Source organism: Cyprinus carpio, chromosome A24 (assembly GCF_018340385.1).
Source record: "Cyprinus carpio isolate SPL01 chromosome A24, ASM1834038v1, whole genome shotgun sequence".
Taxonomy (NCBI): domain Eukaryota; kingdom Metazoa; phylum Chordata; class Actinopteri; order Cypriniformes; family Cyprinidae; genus Cyprinus; species Cyprinus carpio.
The window spans coordinates 6,433,097-6,460,064 of NC_056595.1; the positions used below are offsets into that span (position 1 = coordinate 6,433,097).

Sequence of the window (26,968 nt, forward strand, 5' to 3'; positions counted from 1 at the left end):
GGGAAATGGCTATATTCCTGGTGCAAAGCGCCACCTGCTGGCAGAGAATGAATTTGCATTTTTCGATAAGCCCTTCTGCTCTGTTTAGACCAAAACGATTTGGTGGGAAGTGGCTATTTTTGTGGAAGAATGAATTTGCAATAATGAATTATAAAACTCTAAAGATATAGGTTATACTAAGATATATTTATATGTTACTAAATTAATATAATTGTTTGATATGTTTCGCTAGATAAGACCCCTATTCCTCGGCTGGGATCCACAATTGAAGTCCATTACATGGAGAAAAATCTGGGAATGTTCTCCTCAGAAACCTTAATTTCAGAAAGCACGGCTTATGCTTACCAAGGAGTTCTAGCATGTGATCTGTTAACTCTGACGGACATGAATCTCCAAGGCTTGGCAGGGAAAGTAAACAAAGTGCTCTTTCAGTCTCTGATTAACTGTATATCTTTAACAAATATGCCTTCAGTGTGGAATATTTATCCCGAGTTTGAGGATTTTCCAGTATGCTGATCGCTCACGTGGCCATGAAGCTGCCAAGGGCTGCGACGACATAATAATATTTCATGTCGTCCACGGTGATGTCCCGTAATGCGAACTGAGCCTCTTGTTGCTCCTGAAACTCTCGCAGCTTCAGAGATACAGCATTCGTCAACATCACAAATAAAGGAGTTGTTCTGTGTCGGGGTCACCAATGTACTGTAACTTTAGTGCTAGCAAAGACACATGGAGGCAGGACTGCCTCGCATTTATTTAATCTGCAGCAGAACCACGCATCAACAACAACTCTCTTTCTTAAAGGGGAACATACAGTACCTTAAAACCATGTATGTATGTGTGTGTCGGTGCTGTGTGCCCTTCTGCTCTATTTAGACCAAAACGACCCTTACTTTTATGCAGCCTACATTATGCTATTTTGAAGACTGTTAGTAACAAACCTGTTTTGGTTAACAATGACTTTTACTGAATAAACAAAGAATACTGAGATGTTTCTCACATTATCTTCTTATATGTATGTTTCGTTATGTTAGGCCGTTGTAACCTAATGTTTATGTGTAATAAATTTAATGTTGAATCATATCAAATATTTCGTTCTAAAGCTACTTTTTTGTAATGTCTACTAGATACGTTTCTCATTTTACACAATAATGACTTTAAATTATCATTTTGTGGGTATTTTCACAGCCCAATTTAATTTGCAATTAATTATATTAATGAATTGCCACATCATGTAATTAGATTCAACATTTTAATTGACTGACAGCCTTTTATAACCTTGGGAAAAAAATATAGACATTATTGAAGATGAATAAATGACTCAAGTGTAAAAATACTCATCGATGATTTTAGGTTTTAGGATAAATGTTTTATTGTAACATCAGGATTGTCCTGAAGAAATAAACAAAATAATTTAAGACTGCAAACAGATTTGGAAGATGGTTTTGAGAAAGGAATAGCTCACCCAAAAATGATAATTTGCTTAAAATATACTCAACCTCAGACCATCCAAGATGTAGATGAGTTTGTTACCTCGTTGAAACAGATTTGTAGAAATTTAGAATTATATGACTTGCTCACCAGTGGATCCTCTGCAGTGAATGGGTGCCGTCAGAATGAGAGTCCAAACAGCTGATAAAAACATCATAATAATACACAAATATAATCCACACAACTCCAGTCCATCAATTAACATCTTGTAAAGTGGAAAGCTGTGTGTTTGTAGTAAACAAATCCATCGAGGCATTTTTTTTTTTTTTACTTTAAACCATTCCTTCCCACTAAAACACAAGTCCTCAACATTGCTTTCTCCTGTGAAAAAGCTGTCTCGTCTGAATTAGAAGATAAATATGCACAGATCAAGCACTGTTTACAAATGAAAACAGGACAAGGGGATTTTCACTGAAGGGAGCATTTTTTATGAATTTTGGGCTCATATTTTGGCCAGAAGCAATGGTATGAAGTTAAAATGCCTAAATGATGTTTGTATGTTTATGTTTTTTACAAACACACACTTTTCACTTTATAAGACATTCACTGATGGACTAAAATCATGTGGATGACTTATGGATTACTGTGATGCTTCTATCAGCTGTTCGGACTCTCATTCTGACGGCACCCATTCACTGCAAAGGATCCTGGTGAGCAAGTTATGTAATGCTAAATTTCCAAATCTGTTCTTCTGATGAAACAAACTCATCTTAGGTGGGTGAGTCAGTTTTCCGCAAATTATCATTTTTGGGTGGACTATTCTTACACACCACCATCATGTCATGATCTTAAGTGTGTTCAGAATGTCCAAAGACCAAGACTAGGGTTTGCTAGATATGTGTCATGATTACACTGGGCCATATGGGAACCCTGGATGGCGTATGCTGTGATGTTCGCAGTGGTGGAAGCCTCCTGTGGGGAAGGAGGAGATCAGGCTATTTTTACAGCTAGACCTGCAGCTGACACTCACACTAACAGCAGATCTCACATCACACATACAGAACACATTTCACATGAAAGATAATATGAGAGATCCTCCTTCACAGACATACAAAAATGTGCTTGATTCTACACACTTGTTACCAGAGGTATCATGCCCATTCATGTGCCCCCTCAGATTTTTCAGCTAAGTGGATTTTGAATGCAGCTTCCAAAAGACAAAAAAAATAACCGACTAATATATATATATATATATATATATATATATATATATATATATATATATATTTGATGTGATCACACTGGTGTGTTTAGAACGTTCAGTGTGGCACATCATCAGCTGCTAAATTAAAATCTGCATTCACGCTTTCGCTGACGCCGCGCATTATATCCAATCACACACGATTCTGTTGAGCTTATGAATGCAATGGCCACTCAGAGGCGTTCAGATGAGTCATTGCCGAAACACTGGTGTTTTGTTCAGTGCGCGCGCTCGCTGACTGATTTCGGCTCTCATCAGAAACAACAAGTGCAGATGTGCATACGAATGTAAGTAAGAGATTCATCTCACAGTGTAAACAGCTTCAGTGATTATAACGGGAGTTTTTTGCTTGAACTCTGGCTGAAGTCAGTGAAAATTTTCTTTGATAATGTAAATGTTCTTTGCTCTTTCTGTACAATGAAAGTGTCATTATTAATAGCTTTATGATTAAATTCATGTTAAATACAAAGGCAGTCATATTAAAATTATTTATTATTTATCAGAGAAAATCTGATTAAACCTAGATAAACCTTGAAAATACTGGATATAGTGGTTTGATCATTTAAGTGTACATCCCTCCTCTGTTTAGTTGTATTTCTGAAGCTCATGTTTTTATTTATTTAGCTTGCCAACACTGCTACAGCAGAGCTCTTCTTTGCACCTGATGTGACCTCATGCTGGGAGATGACATCATTTCCCATCCTCGTGTCACTAGAGGATTCTTTCTACATCTCTCCTCTCCTGACCTGGCTGCCTTTGTTCCTGTGTTAACACTCGACTGAACTCACTGTGCTGGCTGTGCAATAAACCCCTAGTTTACTTTACAAAAATTAGTATCAAGAATCAATATGAAACTGCAATTATTTTGCATTATTCTTTTTCAAACCTATACTAAATGAAGACAGTTTCAATGGATGTTGCATATAAAGCATGTCAGTATATGGCCTTGAAAAAATATATATATATATATATATATATATATATATATATATATATATATATATATATATATATATATATATATATATATATATATAAAAAACACTGTTTAAAGTGGATCAAAAATAAAAAGAGAAAAGTAAAAATCATGGGAATTACATGTGGCCAGCTTCCCACCCTCTGAGGGCAGGAAACAATGCTGTTGTCCAGGTGGTCAGTCAGATAGCAGGTATCAGATTGAAACAGCATTAGTCAAATACACGCTGTTCTGTTGACACCTATTTTAATACGGCCAGGGCAGCTGCTGCCGGTGCTGTCGAGCAGATGAAGTCTCTCTCTCCTCTATGAAGATGAATGGCCCTAGCACCGTCGCCGAGGACACCGTCGTTCACCATTACAGACAGACAGATGCGCGGCCAGTGAAATGAGGAAGAGAGGTGGAAATGAAGCTGGCTAAGTGGGACTCAGTCAAACGGACTGAAGCCCAGAGCAAACAAACATGTTTATCCTCGGAACGAGAACATCAGAGCGAGCTGACGGAGCATGAGGTGACAGTTATCACGCACAGCACAGCACAGCACAGCACAGCATGTGGGCTGCACAGCACGGAAAAGAAATGCTTATGATTTGAAGTTTGTGTTTTTTGTTTGTGGAGGGGGAGGGGAAACTTGTACTTGTTTGTGGTTGTATTGGTATATGGTTCCTGGGTATTTTGAGACATCACAAGTGGATGCTTAATGGTTCAGGTCAACTAAGTATGAGCAAAATTAAAAGTGATGCTAGGTTAATGGCAAATCACAAAAAGTTGTACTATGTCACTAACCTAGAATCACTATTACTTTAACACTTTTTGTCCAGGTTTCTTAATTTATTCAAACTACATTTGAAATCCATTTCAAACACAAACAGTGATTTGAAGAACCACATCTAATGTAGATGTTTTTTTTTTGTTTTTTTTTTGTAATTATATTTGTAATTAATTACATTAGTAATTCATTAATTAGTTTGCATTGCATTTTTTTCAGAAAGTAATAATTTTATTCAAAATACATTTATACTGTCACATATGATTTCTTTTTCAAATGAATAATTTCTATCCTTTAAAGTTTTCTTTAAATTTTTTTTTTTTTAGGATTTCAACAAATTTTATTATATTTTATATAGGATATTCAACAAATATATATATATATATATATACAATCCCTGCACAACATTGATAAAAAAAAAAACATATGTATGTGTGTGTGTGTGTGTGTGTGTGTGTGTGTGTAGCTAATCAACATATTAGAATGAAGAAACTATTTATATATACACAACTGTCCTGGTATCATAATGAAGAAAAACACATTATTATTATATTTATTATTATTATTATTATTATTATTATTATTATTATTATTATTATTATTATTGCTCTAAACCATTTCCATTAAAATATCATAAACATTTGAAAAACTGCAACCGCCAAATCACAGGCATGTAGTGCGACCAACATGCAAAACAAAAGTAAGAAAAAATGTTTGAGTTTTTTTTTTTCTGTCCCAGACTCAGCCTCAAAATTACACACTTTGGCTTTAAAACAAATCTTCTACGAATACATTGTCAAAAAGTAGATATTGTGTCTAAGCATCTGCAGAGTATTATGTCTATTACAATGTGAGAGGTTCTTCAGATAAACCGAAGGAAATCGGGATTTGCCATGTGGAAGTTATTTGGCAGCACATGCGGCCAGCAGTGTGGGAGTGTGTCCCACGGGTGGGTAAAAATGGAGTGTGTGCCAGCCGAGTGAACAGTCATGCTCAAAACTCATGCTCTCAGTGTGAGCAGCAGACTGCTGCAGTCAGTGTGTGCCCGTGTAGGGCTGCACGAGGACTGAAACTCACTCGAGTTTCCACTGATCATCACCGTAAGCTTAAGCATTACACATGCTCACAAACCTGTTCCAATAAACTGACATAAATCATGTCTGCTGTGTTTCTATTGCTTTTTATCTGCTCCATATTGACATCACATTGTCACTCAAAGCCATTCAAGTAAACAAAGGAATGGCTTCAAAAGAAGAAGAAGAGCGTTTTGGAATTGCAGAGTCAAGCCCCGTTCACACTACCAGCGACAAAACGACACGATTCTAATCTTTTTCAATGGAGAGCTGCCGACTTACGGTGGTACAAGAAACAGTGACCACTGGCGACCAGATGTGGGTGTGTCCAGCAATGCAACAAAGTTGTCAACTGTTTAACTTTATGCAAATGTTGAGTGACTTTTGTGAGCAACAACAAATTGGAGAGAAGACTGTGTCCTTCACATCACCGTATCGAGTGCAGGCAAGACAGGACAGAGAATTTATTGTGCGATTTTACTGTTTTAGTTCTTCTGTAGTTTATATAAAAGCACCCTCCAACAGCAGAATATTACTTATTTTGCATAATTTCTAGTCAAACTATCATGATATCTTATATCATATCTGATCACATTTTCTAAAGATGTGTTCATAGTGCAGTCTACCAATAACATCACAGGACTGCCCATGAGCAACTTGCAGTACAAGTAACATGCAGAGACAAAGTTGCTGGCAGTGTGAATGCAATGTGAGCCCAGACCTTAATTATGGTGTGGTTTTATTATCAAATATAATTCACGCAAAAAACACGATTCACACATGCGTAGACAATTTCACATGCATGAAACCTAATTCACGTACACACAAAAAAAAATTCACGTGCGTGAAAAAAAAAATATATTCACAAAAAGCAATTCACATGCGCAAAATAAAATTATATATTCATAAAATACATTTCACAAATGCAAAACACAATTCGTAGATATACAACTGTGCACAAAAACCTTTGAATGTTTAAAATGTACGAGTGTCTGAATGTACAAATCGTCATTTACTACGAATCCACTCGGATTTGTGTGTGTGTGTTTTTGAGACTTTCCTGGCAGAGCTCTCTTCCCACGTGGGTCTGTCGTACTCTTTAGCCAATCAGATGCGAGCTTAACCATTCAACCAATCATATCATAAGCCACCGAGAGTGCATTCAAGGAGCACAATTCTGCGCACCTTTTGCGCAATATGGATTAATTAGAACGGAAATTAAGCCTTTACATCAGTAATCCCATAGACAGTAAAAGAAATGGACACAGCGACCCAATTGGAACTCAATTGAGACAAGTGAAGCCCATTTTTAGCGATTTTTAGAAGTTCCGTTTCTGATGCGCAGACTCAAACTAAGCTTGATGACGTCAGCAACCTGTCTGACAGATGTAAATCTTCTAGTAGCTGTGCGTGCAAACTGCCATCGTTGATCTTGCAGAGACTGCGAGCTTGAGCGGGGAGTTCTTTGGCGTGAGTGAGCAGGAGTAAGTATTTTGATTAATTATTTTGTATAGTATTTTAAAATGTAACGCCAGGGCTTCTATGGGCTTCTCTCTTGACGTCTCCCCGATTGCCTGCGAGCTTCTGAATGCACTCTCGGTGGCTTATGATATGATTTGTTGAATGGTAAGCTTGCATCTGATTGGCTAAAGAGTACGACAGACCCACGTGGGAAGAGAGCTCTGCCAGGAAAGTCTCAAAAACACACACACACAAATCCGAGTGGATTCGTAGTAAATGACGATTTGTACATTCAGACACTCGTACATTTTAAACATTCAAAGGTTTTTGTGCACAGTTGTATATCTACGAATTGTTTTTTTGCATTTGTGAAATGTATTTTATGAATATATAATTTTATTTTGCGCATGTGAATTGCTTTTTGTGAATATATTTTTTTTTTCACGCACGTGAATTTTTTTTGTGTGTACGTGGATTAGGTTTCATGCATGTGAAATTGTTTACGCATGTGTGAATCGTGTTTTTTGCGTGAATTATATTTTAGATTAATCTGTCTCCATATTAATCCAATTGAAGAAACTTGTGGAATGATTAGAAGAGATTTATCTGGAGCTGTTTTTCAAGGAAGAAAAAAAAAAACGTTTGAGCTTGGGGGAGCAAACCGAGCCAGTTGATTTGGTCAGTCATACTTTTAAACATATTTCAGTTTTGCTATAGTAAGGAATTGATTTACTTATTCAAGTTAATGCACAATGGCAGGTGCACACTTTCTATTTAGTCTTACTGAATAGACGATAAACAATTTATTTTCCAAAATCTATTTATAGGTTGTGTTCTGTGTAAATGAAATAATATTTGGATGTAAATGATCAGCATAAAAGTAGAACATTGAGCCGCTAAAACGGATGCGTCCTGTGGATCACCTTTATCTGATATCTTCATCAGAGTTTTTTGCTGTCTTCAGATTCCTCTGCAGTTTGTGTACATTGTTAAAAACGCGGAATATCATTTTATGCCACAGAACAGGAAAGCATTATTAGTCTATTATCCACCAAAATGCAGATTCGTCATGCGACAATTCTTACACAAATGAGATTGAGGGAGATGTTTGTTTTAATTTATTGATTTACTTACAATAATTTCAAATGTATTAACTTTTACATGTATTATTAACTACATTATATGCATATTTACTTAGTATAAAAAAACCTTTATTATTAAATAAATATTTAGTAAAATCCTTAAATTGTTATGGGCCCTCTGGCCCCACCACAAGCTAAACCTATGGGTGTCACAAAGTGTTGGTTTTAGGCCTTGTGTACAACTAATTAACTTTTTTTTTTTTTTTTTTTTTTTTTTACTGTATTTGTTTTGTTACACAAATTTTGTTTGTTTCAATATCGCACTAATGGTGGAAAAAAAATCTGACATGATTTATCCTTTTTTTTTTTTTTTTTTTACCTCTCAAGAATCTGCTTTTTAAACAGGGGGTTTGTATACTTTTTCCTATAAAAATGTCAAAGTCAAAACTATGCCTTGTACAACATATACTTTTTTAATATACATGAGCAATAAATGGTTTTTGGTGACTATTCGCCGACTTTTTTTTTTAAGCAACTATTAATTTTTGGACAGTGGCTGCATAAAATTACATCAAATCAAATGTACTTACAGCTCACAATCAAACTAATTCATTTATACAGGAGGAAACTGCTCAAAGCAGTCACCAAAAAAAATGTGCACAGCTATTGAATGGTATTGCTGGCCTGTTGCCACACATCATGATAGAATTGATTGTCATATATTGAGTGTGGCAGCAGTAGTTTTGCCATGACCAAATCAATGTGATTCATGAGTTGTTTTTTTTTGTTTTTTGTTTTTCGCTTATGGCTCTGGCACACATTGCCTCTCATGCTCTCTATAAATTTTACATATCAGCATCCTATTCATTTACACAGTCTTTAAATAGAGACATTATCACAGCAGACTGAGAGAGGAGATCAATTTACCATGAATGAACCAGAAGCTGACATTGTGACAGCCGAAACACACAATTATAATGTGAAATATGACCCTATGGATAAAAGTAGAAAGCAACATAACCAAGTGCATTCAGAAAATACATTCGTAAGCATGTTTGCTAAGGCAATCATCGCTCTTAATATTTCTCATTCTTACGGTCGGTGATTTGAGCAAAGCCCTAGAATTTCAGAGGTGAATTGCATGTGAGGGTGAAAGTTTTCTCCTTGCAGATTTCACAACGGGTTCAAGTTGGTCATGCAGATTTGCATGCTAACCAACAGAAAGCTGAGGTTAGGAGCTGTGCTTCATATATCACAACACTATTGACAATAGACCCTTTTTGACAGAAATTTTGCCAACTGGTCATTCCATGCCAACTCAAACAGAGGCCACTTTGCATTCAGCTGATACTTTTTCCCTTTGAAAGTCCCTATGAAATCAAAATTTGGGGCTTTTAGTATGAATATGTTAGCCTCTAAGGGGTCATGAGTTGAGAAATCAATTTTTACTTGAGATTTTGATATGTAAGAGGTCATTGTACTAAAATAATATCCTGTAAGTTTCAGAACTGAAAACATCATTGTTATGGAAATACAGTAAATGCTCTTATTGACACCAGGCCCAGTGAACGCCAGATCCTAGAATGTGCCTATGACTACACCTCCACAGAAGAATATTAATGGATAAGTCTGTAGCCCCGCCCACTGATTTACGCATGACACAGTAGGGATATAACATAAGTGGCACTAAACTGGATCGAGCAACCAAGCAATAATCATGCCGTTGAAGATCGCAAAATATTGTGCAGTGCCTGGTTTTGGAAGAACACAGTCGCTGCATAACTTTCTTTCGGATTCAATATATTTGGAATGCGTGATTGAACTTCATTTTTAATGAAGTTTCAGCTCACGTGAGTAAAGCATTGAGTGTTTGTTTGCTTCATTTCACCGCAAATTCCTTTGTAAACAAGACACTGGTCGACACTGGATTTGCAATGAGACTGAGATTAAAAAGCATTGCTGTGGTGCAGCACACTTATGTGAGTAAAAAATATTTGTACTTTGTGTCACTATTGCTATGTTAGAGATCGCTTGATATGTCCTGATTATGTGTACGTGTCTAACTAAAGTCACACAGAGAGTTAGTTTGCTATGCAAAACCATTATCCAATTCTCGAGCCAGCCTCAAAACCAGTGTAGAAAATAGCCTATTACTAATTGATTTTGATGTTTTTGAATATAAAAACCATGCCAACGTCATAAGTGGACCTCAGACAACAATATGAAATAATAAAAAAGCCAGTTCATGACTCCTTTAAAGGTTTTATTTTGTACTGTTCTCTGAGGTCTACTTATAATGTTATCAAGTTTTTTTTTTTTTACATCAAAATACATAATGATTTAGAAGTAATAGGCTATTTTCTGTCCTGTTTTGACCCCCCTCATCAGAGATTGTAGACTCGGAAGTAAACGCCCACTGCTATGGCTGGCTAACAGTTGTGTATGTTTGACAGCCTAGATCCTTTACAGATGGACGCTGATGTCATTTAGGTTAAAAAATGCATGAATACTCAGTACATATCAAACAATCTGTAATAATAAAGCAATAGTGACCACGTAATAAAAACAGTTGCTCACACTTCTGTGGTGTGACATTACTGTCAGATCCAATATAGTCGACACAGCATCATCTTTTAGTTTCAGTCTTTCTGAAAATCCTGCATTGAATTGAGCCTTGTTTGTAAATGAATCTTCAGTAAAATGAAGTGAACAAATGAATGTTCTTACTGACGCAGTCTGGAACTTCATTAAAAATAGACTTAATCCACTATTTCCTAATATAAGGATCAGAAGGAAAGCAATGTAAAGAGTTTTTTTTTTTTCACAACTTTGCACTGCACAGTATCTTGTTGTCTTTGGAGTCATCATTATCATTTGCTTTCTGCATAGACCTGTGTTTGTCTCTCTCATTATTTACCCACTATGTGCTCGAATTGGTGGGCGGGGCTAAACAGGCAGTGATATAGAAGCAGACATTGATCTTCTTCTGCGGAGATGGTGTTTAGCCACACTATTACGTCATAAAGTGGCACATTCCACAACCCGTCCTTTTGGCAGATTAGCTTCAATATAAGCTGTGTTTAGACTAACGAGAAAGTTTTAAGTTCTGAAACGTATAGGATGTTTTTATAGTATAATGACATCTTATATTTCAAAAGATCAAGAGAATTTTGATTTCTCAGGTCATGACCCTTTTAAGGTCATCTATAAGCTAGTGTGCTCCAAAACAATGGCAACAAATCGCATTTAGTGGATATATACGGAGCCCCGCACATGACATGCAAGAAAAAATAAATAAATTGTGCACACGATTTACTAATTCGTTCCCTCAATGTACTAAAATGTGCACACAATTACTATTATACATCGAGTGAACAAAATAGTAAATTGAGGGAACGCAATAGTAATCATGTGCACATTTTAGTACATTGAGGGTACGAATTAGTAAATCGTGCGCATGATTTAGCCTACTATTTTTTCCTGCATGCCATGTGCGGGGCTCTGTAGATATAAGCATTCAAAACGTACAGTTTTTCACTTCTGCCGATATGGATCAACAATTTTGATGACATCAGCCTGCATGCTGGCATGCAGAATGTATATTATATAGGGGATAGGGAATGATTCAGTAAATATACTTTCCATTGGGACGAATAAAGTCTGGTTGTGCATTGTGTCACGTGAACCACCACAGCACACACACACAGTCAGTTTTGATTCAGAGACACAATAGCACAGAGAGCACATGAAAGAGTACTAAGTATTCTACTCAAGTAAAATTACCATTACATTAATGAAATCTTACTTAAGTACAAGTATCTACTAAAGTATAAGTAAAAAGTAGCTCATTTAAAATTTATTCAGAGTTAAAGTAACTTAGTTATATTTTAACAGCGAAATGGGGGCAAAAATAGTTTTTTAATTAAAGGAACACCTTTACAAGTTAAACTGCTATAACCAAAACATGTCAACATAAGGCATTTAAAACATTAAGGGAGGTATGTGAGATTTTAATGCAGACCATCCCACCAAAAGATTTTACTAATAGACCTATCAATATCTGTGCAAAAATAACATAATGAGACTGCCTTATTTCTGAAGTAATTTTTACCTCCTTGTAATTTGGCTCCAGATCTCAGGTTATTTTGACCCCCCTCCACAAATGAGTGTATTTCTCAGTATACTATGACATTAAATATTTTGGATTTCATCGCTAATTATGTTAATATAATATGTTAAAATTATAATAAAATAATAATAATAATAATAATAATTAATTGACAAATTCAAATGACCACATCTTTAGGCAACCATCATAAACACCCTATTGTGAGGGCAGGTTTTACAAGAACCACTCACAGTCTTCATCTTCTGTAGTTTGATCTACTTTTAAAACCACTTCTTCCTGACTCTTTGAAACCCGACAATTTCTTCCCACATATAAAATTAGCAAACTCAATCTGTGCTTCTACATTTAGAGCAGAATTTCATAAGAAAGCGTAGTTTTTCTCATAAGCACCCATGCCGTGAGGTTAGTAAAGAATATCAGGCCTGCAGAGGCACAAGGTTATAAATGATGACTCTCTTTATTGGCACTTCCTCTGAACCTCTCTCTGCCTCGTTTCCTCATTAGTACCGCAGCCTATCGAAACCATACATCCCTGTCATACAGCGAGCGCAAAATAAGGGTTCAACGGATATTTCATCTCACACTAAATCTTTATTTTTTTCTTTTACACAACCTTCAGAGAGACATAAATGGAAGGAAAAGTAATTACTCCACCGGATGTATTTCTAAATATCAAACTTCAGAGGAGGTTCAAACGAACAGGCTCATCTGTTAAGTTCAGTGGCTTAAAGAAGCAATAACAGCAGCGTATGATCAATGCAAAACCAGCAGGTGTGTGACTCACCAAGAAGAGATCAATTCAAAGTGCCGCTGAAAATAGCACAGCTTTTTCACCAAAATAAACAAATGGAAAGTCCAAACAGAAAATGTGTGCGTGTCTTTGAATCATGCATGTTTGTCTGCTTTTCCACAGGCTATTTATACCCTGGCGAATATTTGTCTGTCTTGTCTAATTTCGGTCTGATTGTGTGACTAACTCTACAAACACTAGAGGATATGTTGTTTACTCTTGTCTGGTTGGGTGTACAGTGCTGAAAACAACACAAATGCCGCAACATTTTTAAATTTTCAGATGTGTGTTTGAAAGGGTCTGAAGGGTCTCTTCTTATTTTTTATTATTTTTACTATCAATTATTAAAGGTCAATTATGCTTGCAATTACTCACCCTTGAGTCGTTCCAAATCTTGCATTCATCTTTGAAACACAAATGAAGATATTTTGTTCACACTTTATTTTAAGGTTCAAATCTTCCTATTACCAAAACATTAATTATGACTTTTGGTTCAATAAACTCTTAATTTGCTGCCTGTTATAAGTTAGTTGTTAAGTTTAGGTATTGGGTAGGATTGGGGATGTAGAATATTGGCATGCAGAATGTGCGCTTTATAAGTGCTAATAAACTGCCAATATGTTTGTGACGAGAGGGGCGGGTGGAGTAAATGCTATTGTGCCACACCTGCGCCACTCACCATTCTCGAGTCCCACGGTGGAGCTCCGGAGGGATAAAAGGATGAGTTATGACAGTGTTGAACAAGAGAGGACCAGGCCTGGACTTTATTTTGTGTTTTGTTTCTGTTTGTGCGCGACAGTCGTCTGCGAGGGTTTGTCATGCTATTTTGTGTTTATTTTATTATTAAAGTTTTTGTTTAAATGTTCGCCAGTTCCCGGCTCCTTCTTTGATTGTTTTAAGAAGTTTGTTAAAAGTGAGAATTGTTCTCTATGCTAAAGTGTTATCAATCATTTTTAAGAAGCTTGAGAGATTTCTGTCCCTCCATTAAAAGTCCATTCCACCAAAACTTTGACCTTCAAAAACTGAATTAGGACATCATAATAGTAATCTATATGAATGGATCAGCACTTATATCGGCATCTACATGAATATAAATGAAATAACTTTTATGAATAACTTTCATGCATATGAATGAGGAACACAGTGTATCAACGATGATCAAGATTTCTTTAATTTGAAGTATTCTTTGATCATTGCTGTATTTCTGAATTTGACTTCTTCCATTGGAAGTGCTGAGGCCACCGTCTTCAGTAAATTCTCTCTCAACTGATTGAAACTCCTGATCATTGTCCATACTGGTCTCTCCTATGGCTCAAGTTGTGTTTTTAATAATGCAACCACAGTTTTGCATTTAAAATGCACTACTAGGGTGTTCTTGAAGTTTCTAGGCTACTGGATGGTTACCAATGCGCTGCATTCCCGTAGCCCACACTTTAAGTATGATGCTAGCAAGGTCATGTTTTCAGTTCCCTGTGTGGTATGAACGCTACACATCAAAGCTTAATACTGAGGGTTAGAATTTGTTCAAATCACTAACCCCAAGTATGAGCAATAATTCTAGTGATGCTTGTCTACAATAGTAGGATTTTTTTAGCAATCAAAACCAAACCTTCAACCACAATGGCTAAATGCATACTTTATGCAGTCCAGGATTACACATTCCGGAAGTCTTCGCTAATGATATTCTTGGTCTGATGAAGTAGAAAATCTCTAGTCTGGCTTAAACAGGATGAGTGACATGTAGGCTGCAGTTTCAGCATCAGACATTTGAGATAATGAGAGTGAAATACAGCTTTTTTGCATCCGAGGGCCCTCCTGTACAAAGCTGCTATATCACATTACAATGAAACTCCTGATTGCAATGCAGTTTTGAGCTCTATTTATAGTCAGCATCAGCGTCACCAGACCTGTGTTACGAGGGGTGGATGGAAGCTATTATGACAGAGGTCACAATTCAATTGCATAATAAAGTGAATATGCTGTGTCGCTATGTGCGCTATGCTCGACTGTGTCTCGCACATACGCATACTGTGCAGTGTCCATCAGGAGGCCGAGCACACTAAGAGCTTTCTCAATTATTTAGTGCACCCTGTGCAATCTATTACATCACATCCATTATGAAGGAGCCAGACCTTAAAATCTATTCTCTTTATAACTGCAATCCTCCAAGCATCAGGTTAACAGCATTAAGACACCGCACAATCATTCACTGTTGAGCCAGAAGGTCAAAGATATATATATATATATATATATATATATATATATATATATATATATATATATATATATATATATATATATATATATATATAGGTTAGCAGCATTAAGACACCGCACAATCATTCACTGTTGAGCCAGAAGGTCAAACCATGAATCAAGAGCAGAAATCACAATGTAAGCTGGCATGCTGTTCGGCAATGATGTGATTATTTGACTGCTGTAAGAGGTCCTGAAGAGTTCAAATTATTTATGTTCTGCTGCAAAATGGGTATATTAAAGGAATAGTTTGTCCAAAAATGTACATTCTGACATAATTTACTTGACATCAGTGATGTCAAACAACATTGGTTTCTGTGTGTCTCATGATGCAGCTGACATAACAATGTATATATCCAATTCCTATAGCTTTATGGCTTTTTTTTTTTTTTCTTTACGTTTTTATTTTCATATGAATAAAGAACCATGGACATTCTGCTAAACATCTCATTTTATGTTTCATTAACAGAAAAACATGTTGGATACTTCCTTGTGTTAAAAAAAGTACACATAGCATTTTAAAAAGTGTTAGGTTTTCAAAAGAGTAATTATTAAGTAATTAATATACTTTATAAGAATATATTTAAGTGTGACCTGAATTTATTGTTTTTAGACATTTAACTTAACAGCATTACATGAAAATTTTATTATAGTTTAAATTTATATAAATGCAATTTGCTGAACTTTAGAATGTTTTTTTGAACCGTTTTTTTGAACAGTTAACATGCTTTAGTATGCTATTCAACACATTAAAATAAGTGTACTTCTAAAGCAAAGTAAAATATTATCAGAACATAAACATGATTTAAAATGCAATTTGTTTATAATTTGACACTAACGAAGTGCACGTTTTAAAAATGTACTTACATGTGTTGAAAAACTCTGTCATGAAAGTGTACTCTTTTTTAATTTAATTGGCCTTTTATTGTATTACTAATATCTATATTATACTTTTAGGTTTGAAGCACACTACAAATGCTCATTCTATAGAATCAAGTGCACCTCTTTTTCACAAAGGCTTCCACTTTTCTTTTAATGTCATATTCTAATTAGATTTTTTAGTCCACTGACGTGTGACTGGTCTCCTGGCATGTATTATATAAACAAAAACTTTGGTGTTTGCAATCAAGACATTGAAGCAAGAGTTTGAAGTCATACTCACTTCCATAGAGGTGATGTTGCACCTGTGTGGCCAGGCATCTGCAAACCAGCCATCTGCAGAGCACTGATCAATATCCACATCCTGCAGGCTGACGTCCACACGAACAACACCCCTATATGATATTATAGAGCACAAGAGAAAAAGGGAAATTAGTCTATTGTTAACTGTAAAGAAGCTGAAAGTTTCTTTCAATGTTTTAAGTAAAACACTGTTATTTTAATTTTAATATATGATTACAGTACTTCACACAAGTAAATTTAATGCTGAAAGTGTGCTAAAATGATTCTTCAGCTTTGATTGCCAAGCAAAAATGTCATTGATTGACAAGTCTATTCACATAAATAAAAAAAATAATAAAAAAATAATGTGTCTTTGTTAAGTGACATAACAGCCAATGTGTATGTGTGTCTACATGTACCCATTAAGACTTTGCATTTTCCTGATTGATATATTCACCCAGTAAACAAATTATCAATAAGCTGATCAATACACTCTTTATAAGTCTGGTCTTACTCTTCACGAAGTCAGCAGAGGAGAGATAGCTTTTGCACTCTCATCAGCACTCAAAAAGGGAGGAAAAGGACATCAAATACTCCAGAATCTTACAGACATACAATGTGTAATAGTCTTTATTATAGAGACGCAGCATTCTAACCCTGAACAAACAACCACTGAAGTACAATGAAATTTATCCTCATTTAAAAATGGGGATTCTGTGGACTATATATATATCCCTGAACAAACAACCACTGAAGTACAATGAAATTTATCCTCATTTAAGAATTGGGATATATATATATATATATATATATATATATATATACAGGTCCTTCTCAAAAAATTAGCATATTGTGAAAAAGTTCATTATTTTCCATCATGTAATGATAAAAATTAAACTTTCATATATTTTAGATTCATTGCACACCAACTGAAATATTTCAGGTCTTTTATTGTTTTAATACTGATGATTTTGGCATACAGCTCATGAAAACCCAAAAATCTCAAAAAATTTGCATATTTCATCCGACCAATAAAAGAAAAGTGTTTTTAATACAAAAAAAGTCAACCTTCAAATAATTATGTTCAGTTATGCACTCAATACTTGGTCGGGAATCCTTTTGCAGAAATGACTGCTTCAGTGCGGCGTGGCATGGAGGCAATCAGCCTGTGGCACTGCTGAGGTGTTATGAAGGCCTAGGATGCTTCGATAGCGGCCTTAAGCTCATCCAGAGTGTTTGGTTCTTGCGTCTCTCAACTTTCTCTTCACAATATCCCACAGATTCTCTATGGGGTTCAGGTCAGGAGAGTTGGCAGGCCAATTGAGCACAGTAATACCATGGTCAGTAAACCATTTACCAGTGGTTTTGGCACTGTGAGCAGGTGCCAGGTCGTGCTGAAAAACGAAATCTTCATCTCCATAAAGCTTTTCAGCAGATGGAAGCATGAAGTGCTCCAAAATCTCCTGATAGCTAGCTGCATTGACCCTGCCCTTGATAAAACACAGTGGACCAACACCAGCAGCTGACATGGCACCCCAGACCATCACTGACTGTGGGTACTTGACACTGGACTTCAGGCATTTTGGCATTTCCTTCTCCCCAGTCTTCCTCCAGACTCTGGCACCTTGATTTCCGAATGACATGCAAAATTTGCTTTCATCCGAAAAAAGTACTTTGGACCACTGAGCAACAGTCCAGTGCTGCTTCTCTGTAGCCCAGGTCAGGCGCTTCTGCCGCTGTTTCTGGTTCAAAAGCACACGCCTGTGCACGGTGGCTCTGGATGTTTCTTTTCCAGACTCAGTCCACTGCTTCCGCAGGTCTCCCAAGGTCTGGAATCGGTCCTTCTCCACAATCTTTCTCGTTGTGCAGCGTTTTTTTTGCCACACTTTTTCCTTCCCACAGACTTCCCACAGAGGTGCCTTGATACAGCACTCTGGGAACAGCCTATTTGTTCAGAAATTTCTTTCTGTGTCTTACCCTCTCGCTTGAGGGTGTCAATGATGGCCTTCTGGACAGCAGTCAGGTCGGCAGTCTTACCCATGATTGCGGTTTTGAGTAATGAACCAGGCTGGGAGTTTTTAAAAGCCTCAGGAATCTTTTGCAGGTGTTTAGAGTTAATTAGTTGATTCAGATGATTAGGTTAATAGCTCGTTTAGAGAACCTTTTCATGATATGCTAATTTTTTGAGATAGGAATTTTGGGTTTTCATGAGCTGTATGCCAAAATCATCAGTATTAAAACAATAAAAGACCTGAAATATTTCAGTTGGTGTGCAATGAATCTAAAATATATGAAAGTTTAATTTTTATCATTACATTATGGAAAATAATGAACTTTTTCACAATATGCTAATTTTTTGAGAAGGACCTGTATATATATATAGTCATGGCCAAAAGTTTTGGCAGTGACATAAATTGTGTTTTGCAAAGTTCGCTGCTTCAGTATTTGTAGATTATTTTTTCCACATTTCTATGGTATACTGGAAAACAATGAAAAGCATGTAAGTTTTAAAGGCTTTTACTGCCAATAAAATAAAGTCAATATTTACAGCGTTGACCATTGTTCTTCATAACCTCTGCGGTTCGCTCTGGCATGCTGGATATTAGCTTCTGGTCCAAATCCTGACTGATGGTGATCCATTCTTGCCTTATTAGTTTTTGAAGTTTATCACAATTTGTGGGCTTCTGCTTGGCCACTCGTTTTTTGAGGAATGACCACAGGTTCTCTATGGGATTTAGATACGGGGAGTTGCCTGGCCACGGATCCAAAATTTCAATGTAATGATCTTCGAGCCACTTCTTTATCACTCTTGGTTTGTGACATGGTGCTCCATCATGCTGCAAAATGCATGGATCATCACCAAACTGCTCATGGATCGTTGGAAGAAGTCCCTCTTGCAGGACGTTTTGATACCATTCTTTATTCCTGGCAGTGTTTTGGGGCAGAATTATGAGAGGGCCCACTCCCTTGGTTGAAAAGCAACTCCACACATGGATGGTCTCAGGATGCTTCATTGATGGCACAACAAAGGACTCATGGTAGCATTCACCTTTTCTTCTCTAATCAATATATTTTCCAGATGTACTGTACCAAACAGACAGAAGGGAGCTTCAGAGAAAATAACTTTGCACCAGTCTTCTGCTGTCCAATCCTTCCTTGCTCTCACACCAACCTGCTGCCCTTCCGGAGCAAGCTCTGCACTGCTGGTGACACGATTCCGTAGCTGACTCCTCAGGAGGAGATGGTCCTGGTGCTTGCTCACAAATACTTTTTCACTGCAGTCGATCCTCTAACCTTAAAGTCCTTGATGATCCGGTAAATGGTTCTTTCAGGTGCAATATTCTTTGTAGCAATTTCCTTGCATGTGAGCAGGGGCGTCACTAGGCCCTTTTTAGGGGGCTTCATAATAATAATATGGGGCACATCAAACATTATGCCAATCTAGACAATAAGGTTTGTCTATATTCTAAATTAATATTTAATGAATGTAATCTAATTATTTAAAATTATTTGAAATTAAATTATTCAGGGGTTGACTTGATGAGCATGTAGATCCTACTGTATAGGCCTATGTTTCTGCTTATTTTAGTATACAAACAATATATTAATGCCCAGTTTCACAGACAAGGTTTAAGCTATAGTCCCAGACTAAGATGCATGTTTGAGCTCTCTGAAAGCAACTTTCAACTGACATATCTTAATAAATAAATAAATAATATATACCCCACCCCCACATTGGGGGCTGAGCCCCCCTAATATTAAAATCCTAAAACCGCTCCTGCATGTGAGGCCATTTTGTTGCAAAGCGGTGATGGTTGCATGTGTTTCTTTGGAGGTAATTATTGCTAACAAGAACACAATGATTGGAAGCACTTCTTCCCTCCTTTTATAGCAATCAGTCTGCTCTTACAATCTAATTAGTATGATAGTGATTTTACCTGACTAGTACTCATTCACATGTACTGCTGATATGATTAGTCAATTAATGTTAGCTGGTCAGTATGTGTCAGGATTAAAAATCAGTGATTTATTTATTTATACATTTTTGGTGAAAAGTTCATTTTTTGGCCAATTAAGCTTTTATCAATTATTTAAAATGCATCTGATAACTATACACAATAATCTAGAAACAATGTGAATGAACACCACAACAGCTGAAGCAGCAAACTTTGCAAAACACAAAGTTTATGTCACTGTCAATGTCATTCGGGGGTACCAAATGATCAGTGAGAGCAGAACGAATGTGTCACACGTTTTAAACTCAACAAAATGGTAAAATACATATATCAAGAGCATGCTCACAGATCAAAACAGAGAACAAAACAGCACTGGATGAAGTGGATTAGAGCCCTGCACGGGCATCAAATATAGGCCCTAGGCAGTCTTTTTTTCCCCTATTCCCAATAAAAGCTTATACTACTGTTTCAGCTATTAAAATAGCTCAGTTTTGTATGCAATGGAAAAGTGGTTATATTTTGTTTCATTTTTTTACAAATTTATTTAGAAAAACATTTGGAGCAGTTTTTCTTTTTTCTTTTCTTTTTTTTTTTTCTTTTTTTTGGTTGAATGTAAGTTTTTTTTTTTTTTAGTAACGACCAAGCAGCCAGTGAATTGGTCATAGCCTATATGTTTGATCAATTTAGCCTTCTCAAATCATCACCAGTTGCCTAAAATAAAATCTACATATAAAAGAGTTCAAGCATATAACAATATTAGTTTAAATGTATATCTTAGATAATTGTGCGCTATTAGACGCATAACCAAGTGTTTATGTGGAGAGTGGAAACTGAAGTGCACTCTGCAGACATGGAAGCACCAATGTGATCACTTGCATTTCTTTTTATTTATTAGCCTATTTTATTTTAATTTCTCCATGCAGCAAATGCTTTAAAAAAAGCTTTAAAAAATGACTTTATTGCATTCCAGACTCTTTTATTAAAGTGCTTTTCACTATAAATTTTCCAGGTAGCTTGAATGTAAAACATTGTCATGAATTAGTTGTATTCCCATTTGTAAAACAGCCAACAAATTAATTGTTGTAGGCTAAGCCGATCTCATGAAAGTGCATATAGCATGATTTTCTGCTTCTATTTGGCGTTATATTTATATGCAGAAATTGACTTTGGCATGCAAAAGACTGGTAAATTCATAATTAATGGCATGGCTGGTTCAGTCAACAGAAATACGGGACACACAGGCCTATAATGACTGCCGAAATGTTTGCGGGGCAAATCTCAGGTCAGTCTGAGCGCTCATGGTACACACAGTGCATACAGCCATACACCTGCAGGCACCACTGATAGCAATGGACTTATTCAGTACAGCCTGACAAAAATGCTTTAATGTTTTAAGGCTTCATCATTTGGCTGAATGGAGCTTTGAGTTAAGAACTCAAAGAATGAAACTGACTGACTCTGAATGATCTTTAATGGCATCTCTCTTCAGCATGTTTATTTTTGTTTCTCATCACATCTGCCTGCACCAGCATTCTCACATCTGCTGTCAATGTGCTGAAACATCAAGAACAGGCTTGCGGAACATCCCAGTCTCAGTTGAGAGAAATAACATTATAAAGCACAGATGCCCATGTAATCTAAAGACCTGTTCACACCAATATGAATTTGATTTGATTTGCGTATGCGATTTGTCTGTTCAGATGGGCTGAAAACAAATGCAAATCAGGTGCCAGTTAAGAAAAAGCATAAATTAAGATACAGATACTGTGTTGTGGCTTGATTTTGCTGTTTTGTTAACTTATGTTTGCTTTTTTAATGTTGTTGTGTTGTGCACTACTGGGCCACCGTAAGTAGCAGAGTTGTGTGCCACTGAATAGTAGCCTATAACATAATTTTTTCTTTTTCTTTTTTCTTATTTGGTGTGCTATATGGTGGTCATGTGGAGGAATTCATGTCGTGAACCAATAACAAAACAGAAAAGGGGCATCAGAAATCTTATAGTTATTCACTATTCTATGATGCTTTTTTAGTAAACAGTGTGATTAGTGTGTTCACACTGATAATTCCAAAAAGAAAAAGTGCACTTCAAATACCAGATGATGTACTTATTTTACCAAGGAAACGAAGTGTGAAACTTTGGACACTTCATGCACTCAATGGTTGCAGCTTTAATTATGTACCGGAACTGGCTATTATACTCTGATGCTGGATGACAAAATAACTTCATATAATTGATATACTACATAATAGAGTACATAGTGCATACAATTAGTGCTTAGTATTTCATTTGGGACACTAAATTCATTAAACTCTACTGCAAACAGGCTACTTCATAAATTGAACAGGGTCTGAATAAGAAATAAGAGTTTTTGCCAGTGAGCGACCACCAGGGCAATATTGTTTGGATTGCTGTCTGGGTAGAACAAATCTTAGGTCTGGATCTAGGCTGGAGTGTTATAATTGATGACCTCTGGACAAGGTTTTCATTATGGAACTGAGCCAAGTAAGTTAATGCTTCCTGAAGTGGCTGTGTAGCTTCATAATAACATAGAAAGCCAGCAAGAGAATAACCGTAAAGATAAGCGTGCCTGGCATCTACTAAACACCCACTTCTGCCTAATTGGTTGCCTGCGTTACATTAAAATCTACTTAAAATACAATATGTGCACTTTAAATAAATGTATCATAGCATTAGTTTTGGCAGTAAAAAAAAATAAAAAAAATAATTCAATTTGAATTTCCCAGCAAGCTGAAGTCACACAAACATGCTGATTGCTTACTGAAACCCTTACTAACGGTTTTGGATAAAAATAGCAATATTCCAAGAAAGTACTTGACCTGCAAATAATAGCATACTCTAATTGTATTATTTTTACCACACTTTCTAGCATATATTTTGTGGTTTGCTCATTCATTGAAAAATGAACAGAATAAACATTTGAAATCTTTGACATATATAAGCAATCATTACCAATGCCAATTCAATGTATAACTTCTTTGAGTAAGATGCAGTTACATTTAATTTTTCACTTCAAAAGACATTCATTGATTAGCTGGAGTTACATTTAATTTTTCACTTCAATTTTCAGCTGTTTGAACTCCGCACCCATTCACTGCAGTGAATCCATTTGATGCAAGTTATGTAATGCTAAATTTCTCCAAATTATGTTCAGATGAAGAAACAAACTCATCTACATCTTGGATGACCTGAGAGTGAATATATTTTTCTTTCACTTTTGGGTGAACTATTCCATTAACAGTTTGATATGGACTAGATCAAATACCAAATCAAAATATGCTTATTGTAAATATGATGTTTTGTATAACCAGTTGCTTCCTAAAACCAGTCGGTGAGTGTTAAGGAAGTGAGTGGATGTGCATATAGAGTATCAAAGGCATATGGAAATAATGCTAATAATCCTCCAGACTCTATTTTTCTCATGTACTGCAGGTGAAAAAACATTGTAGGCTATACTGTGATGAACGCTGGTCCTGCAGGCATGCAATTATAGATCAGAAAACATTGAGGAGTGCCTGAGGTAACATAGATCTCTCTGTTTCTCTCTATCCGCTTCCTGTCTTTTACTCTTTCTTCCTCTCAGACAGACACAGAAGTTGCAGTCATGGAATAGTCTCTACTCGTCTTAATTGAAGCCTTGACCAAGCAAGTGTGCTAATTTTAGCGACCGTGTTCATCAAGCGTCGGAAAGTCACATCCTTCCTCCAAGGTCAAATAGGACCCATGGCTCTGTATTGCCGTTATTAACTCACAAGACAGAAAGTGGATTGGTACAGTGCCATCATTTTGTCTTGATGATGAAAATCCTGTTGATTATTGTGATTAGTATAAATTGACGGTAATTACTGTGGCAGACAATGTGACATTGGATTGTATTTCAATCAAGGTATCTATATTTTGTTAAAATGCACCACATAACTGTCAACAATTTTCTCTGACTTGAGCACATTAGCTTGCTTGAATAATACATTATAGAGTAAGAAGCATTACATAGGAAAATGTAATTTACTTTTTTACTTTAAAAAAAGATACAAAATAGGACTCTTAACTATTTTTTAAAAAACAAATTGTTATCAGTTTATTTAATGTATTATATTTATTATAATTTATTATGTTTATTATATATTATATTTAAATTTGTGAATAGCGAATAGACTTGACCATACAAATAAACACTACAAACATACAATAAATAAATAAAATAGATCGTGATGACTGTTATAACAGTAATACCATGTCACATAGTGGTGATAAAGAGCCATCTGCTCTATTAATCCAAGTTAGATTTTAATCCTTTAATGTCCTCAAATACTTTTTTTATTGTATAATCCTGTTTGTAGGAATGAAGCAAAATATCAGTTATCGAGCCAAATAAGATAAGATGTGTCCTCATTGGATGGCACCTAGACGATGCAGTTAATTAGATCTCCATTCTGAGGACTATTTTGGGCCCTGTATGACCAAACAGCTGATCAGAGAGAACAACAAAGCGACGATGTTGTATTCCATTTAAAGCTGGATGTCAGATATTCCTACATGATATCTCCTACTTCTGGATGTTCCGTTGCTCCATGCTTTGGAAATTCAAAATGTTAATGCTACATTGCAATTTCTGCCTGATGTAACCCATATAAAGGAGTTTTGCTAGTATAAATGAATGTATAAATTGCCATTCAAAAGTTTGGGATTTGTAATTTGTAAGATTTGTAATTTTGTTTTTTTTTAAGAAATCTTATACGCTCATCAAAGCTGCATTTATTTCATCAGAGATACAGAAAGAAAAAAACAGAAATATTGTGAAATATTATTGCAGTTTAAAATAATGGTTTTCTATTTTAATATATTTTAAAATATTTTTTTGATTTATTATAAGTAATATTGTGAAATATTTGGACCCACTTAATGCATCTTTTAAAAGATATTTTGAAAATATTATCCTTACTCCAGAGTGCAAAGCAGTATTTTCATTACTACGTCCATTTCTATTGAAAGTTGTATTTAAAATTGCTTTACTGAACTTAAGTAGGACTATATCTTTAAATATAGTGCATTTTAACCTAAGCATTTATGCTTTATGCTAAAATATAATTATTCATGTGATGCAAAGCTGAATTTCATTATCCTTACTCCAGGCTTCATGCTTAACCCACTTAAGTAGGACAAGCTTTAATATTATGCTTATATTATCTCATAAAGTACTGCTAAATAAACTGACAAGCATTTATGGTAGGCTAATATGCCATTTCTATTGAAACTTGTATATCATGTACTTATATATATTTGCAAATATACATATAATGATGAAGTTGCAATTTGGTATGTTTACAACATTTGAAAACTGTAAATGTAATATCAAATAACTCTACAGTAAAAAATATAATTTAGTACTTCACATGTGCTTATGTAAGTCAAGACAGCAAAGTAAGTGTACTTCTTTCAAGCATGGCAAAAGATTATTAAAATATTATTTTAAAATGTACTTTCAAGAATAATGTTTAATCTGACATTATTACAAAGTGCAATTCTCTGCAATTCTCTACTGTATATATATACAGTATATATTTATATATACATACAATTAAGTGTACTTCGTTTTCACAAAGGTACAATGGCATATGGCATGACAAATTTCCTATATTTTCCTAATAAAAAAACTGAGAGTTATTTTTCCTTTGCTAAAGTTGTCAGTCTTAGAGAACAGTAAATATCTTTTCATAGATACAAAATGAAAGCAATTTACTTTGTAAAGGAACAATGGCTGAAGAGATAGTGTTTGTTGATGGGATTGGGTAATGGCAATCGGGTAAGGGCTGAAATGTGAGGGCACAAAGAGATGCCGTCACTGCACTGCACTGACATTAAAGACTTTGATAACGGCCGACAGTACTTGATGGAACGACCCCGGTGTCAAAGCACAGAAGACAAGAAGGGCCTTGAGTCACATTAGGCAAAACTCGTCCTGTCAACCTAATGCATTTCCCTCACATTTCCCTCATTTTGCTTCCTTAAAATAGAAGCACAACATGACATTGAGATCATACTAAAATATAATGCTTCAGTGCACTTGATTTATTAAGAGGATGCTTTTAAGATCATCTTCCATTCAATAGACATGTGCCTTGAAGCTAGCTGAGGTTCTGTCGCTGTCTGAACAAATACTAAAAAATACTCTATGCTTCATCCATCTATATTTCATTAAGTCCACGGCAGAATGACAGTTTGCTCTTTAGAGAGTGTGTATAGCAGTCTCTTTTTTCATTGTGCAGGTTTTGTTGGCTAATTGAATTTTATCTAACTCTCGTCCTTTCTTTTTGGACTACATTAGCATAACAGCGCTCGTGGATGAAAAGAGGTGACATCCATCTCCATGCGTTTTCTTTTTAATGAGCTCCCCCTTTTTTATACTAAACTGAAATTCAATTCAAACTGAGCAGAGCAGCAAGAAACCGTGTTCACACTAATTCCAGCTAACACAGGAAATGGATGGATTTCTCCCAAAGGACTCGATTTGTTCAGACAAGAGTTCAGACAGGACATCAATATTAACAGTAGCCATTTTCAAAGTTCTCAATGGAATACCAGTTAAACTGCACTGTATACACTA

At 35.7% G+C, this 26,968-nt stretch overlaps 1 protein-coding gene across 1 annotated transcript in view; it reads right to left on the minus strand.

The window, feature by feature from the left end:
- Nucleotides 1–520: 520 nt before the first annotated feature.
- Nucleotides 521–26,968, minus strand: part of LOC109049310 (probable G-protein coupled receptor 158) — a 31,464-nt gene continuing 5,016 nt past the window's right edge. Inside the window, exons 2-3 of the mRNA XM_042714889.1 lie at nt 16,391–16,502; nt 521–634 (exon numbers count right to left, since the gene is read on the minus strand). Coding sequence (XP_042570823.1) covers nt 521–634; nt 16,391–16,502 — 226 coding nt within the window. The remainder of the gene's footprint in view (nt 635–16,390; nt 16,503–26,968) is intronic.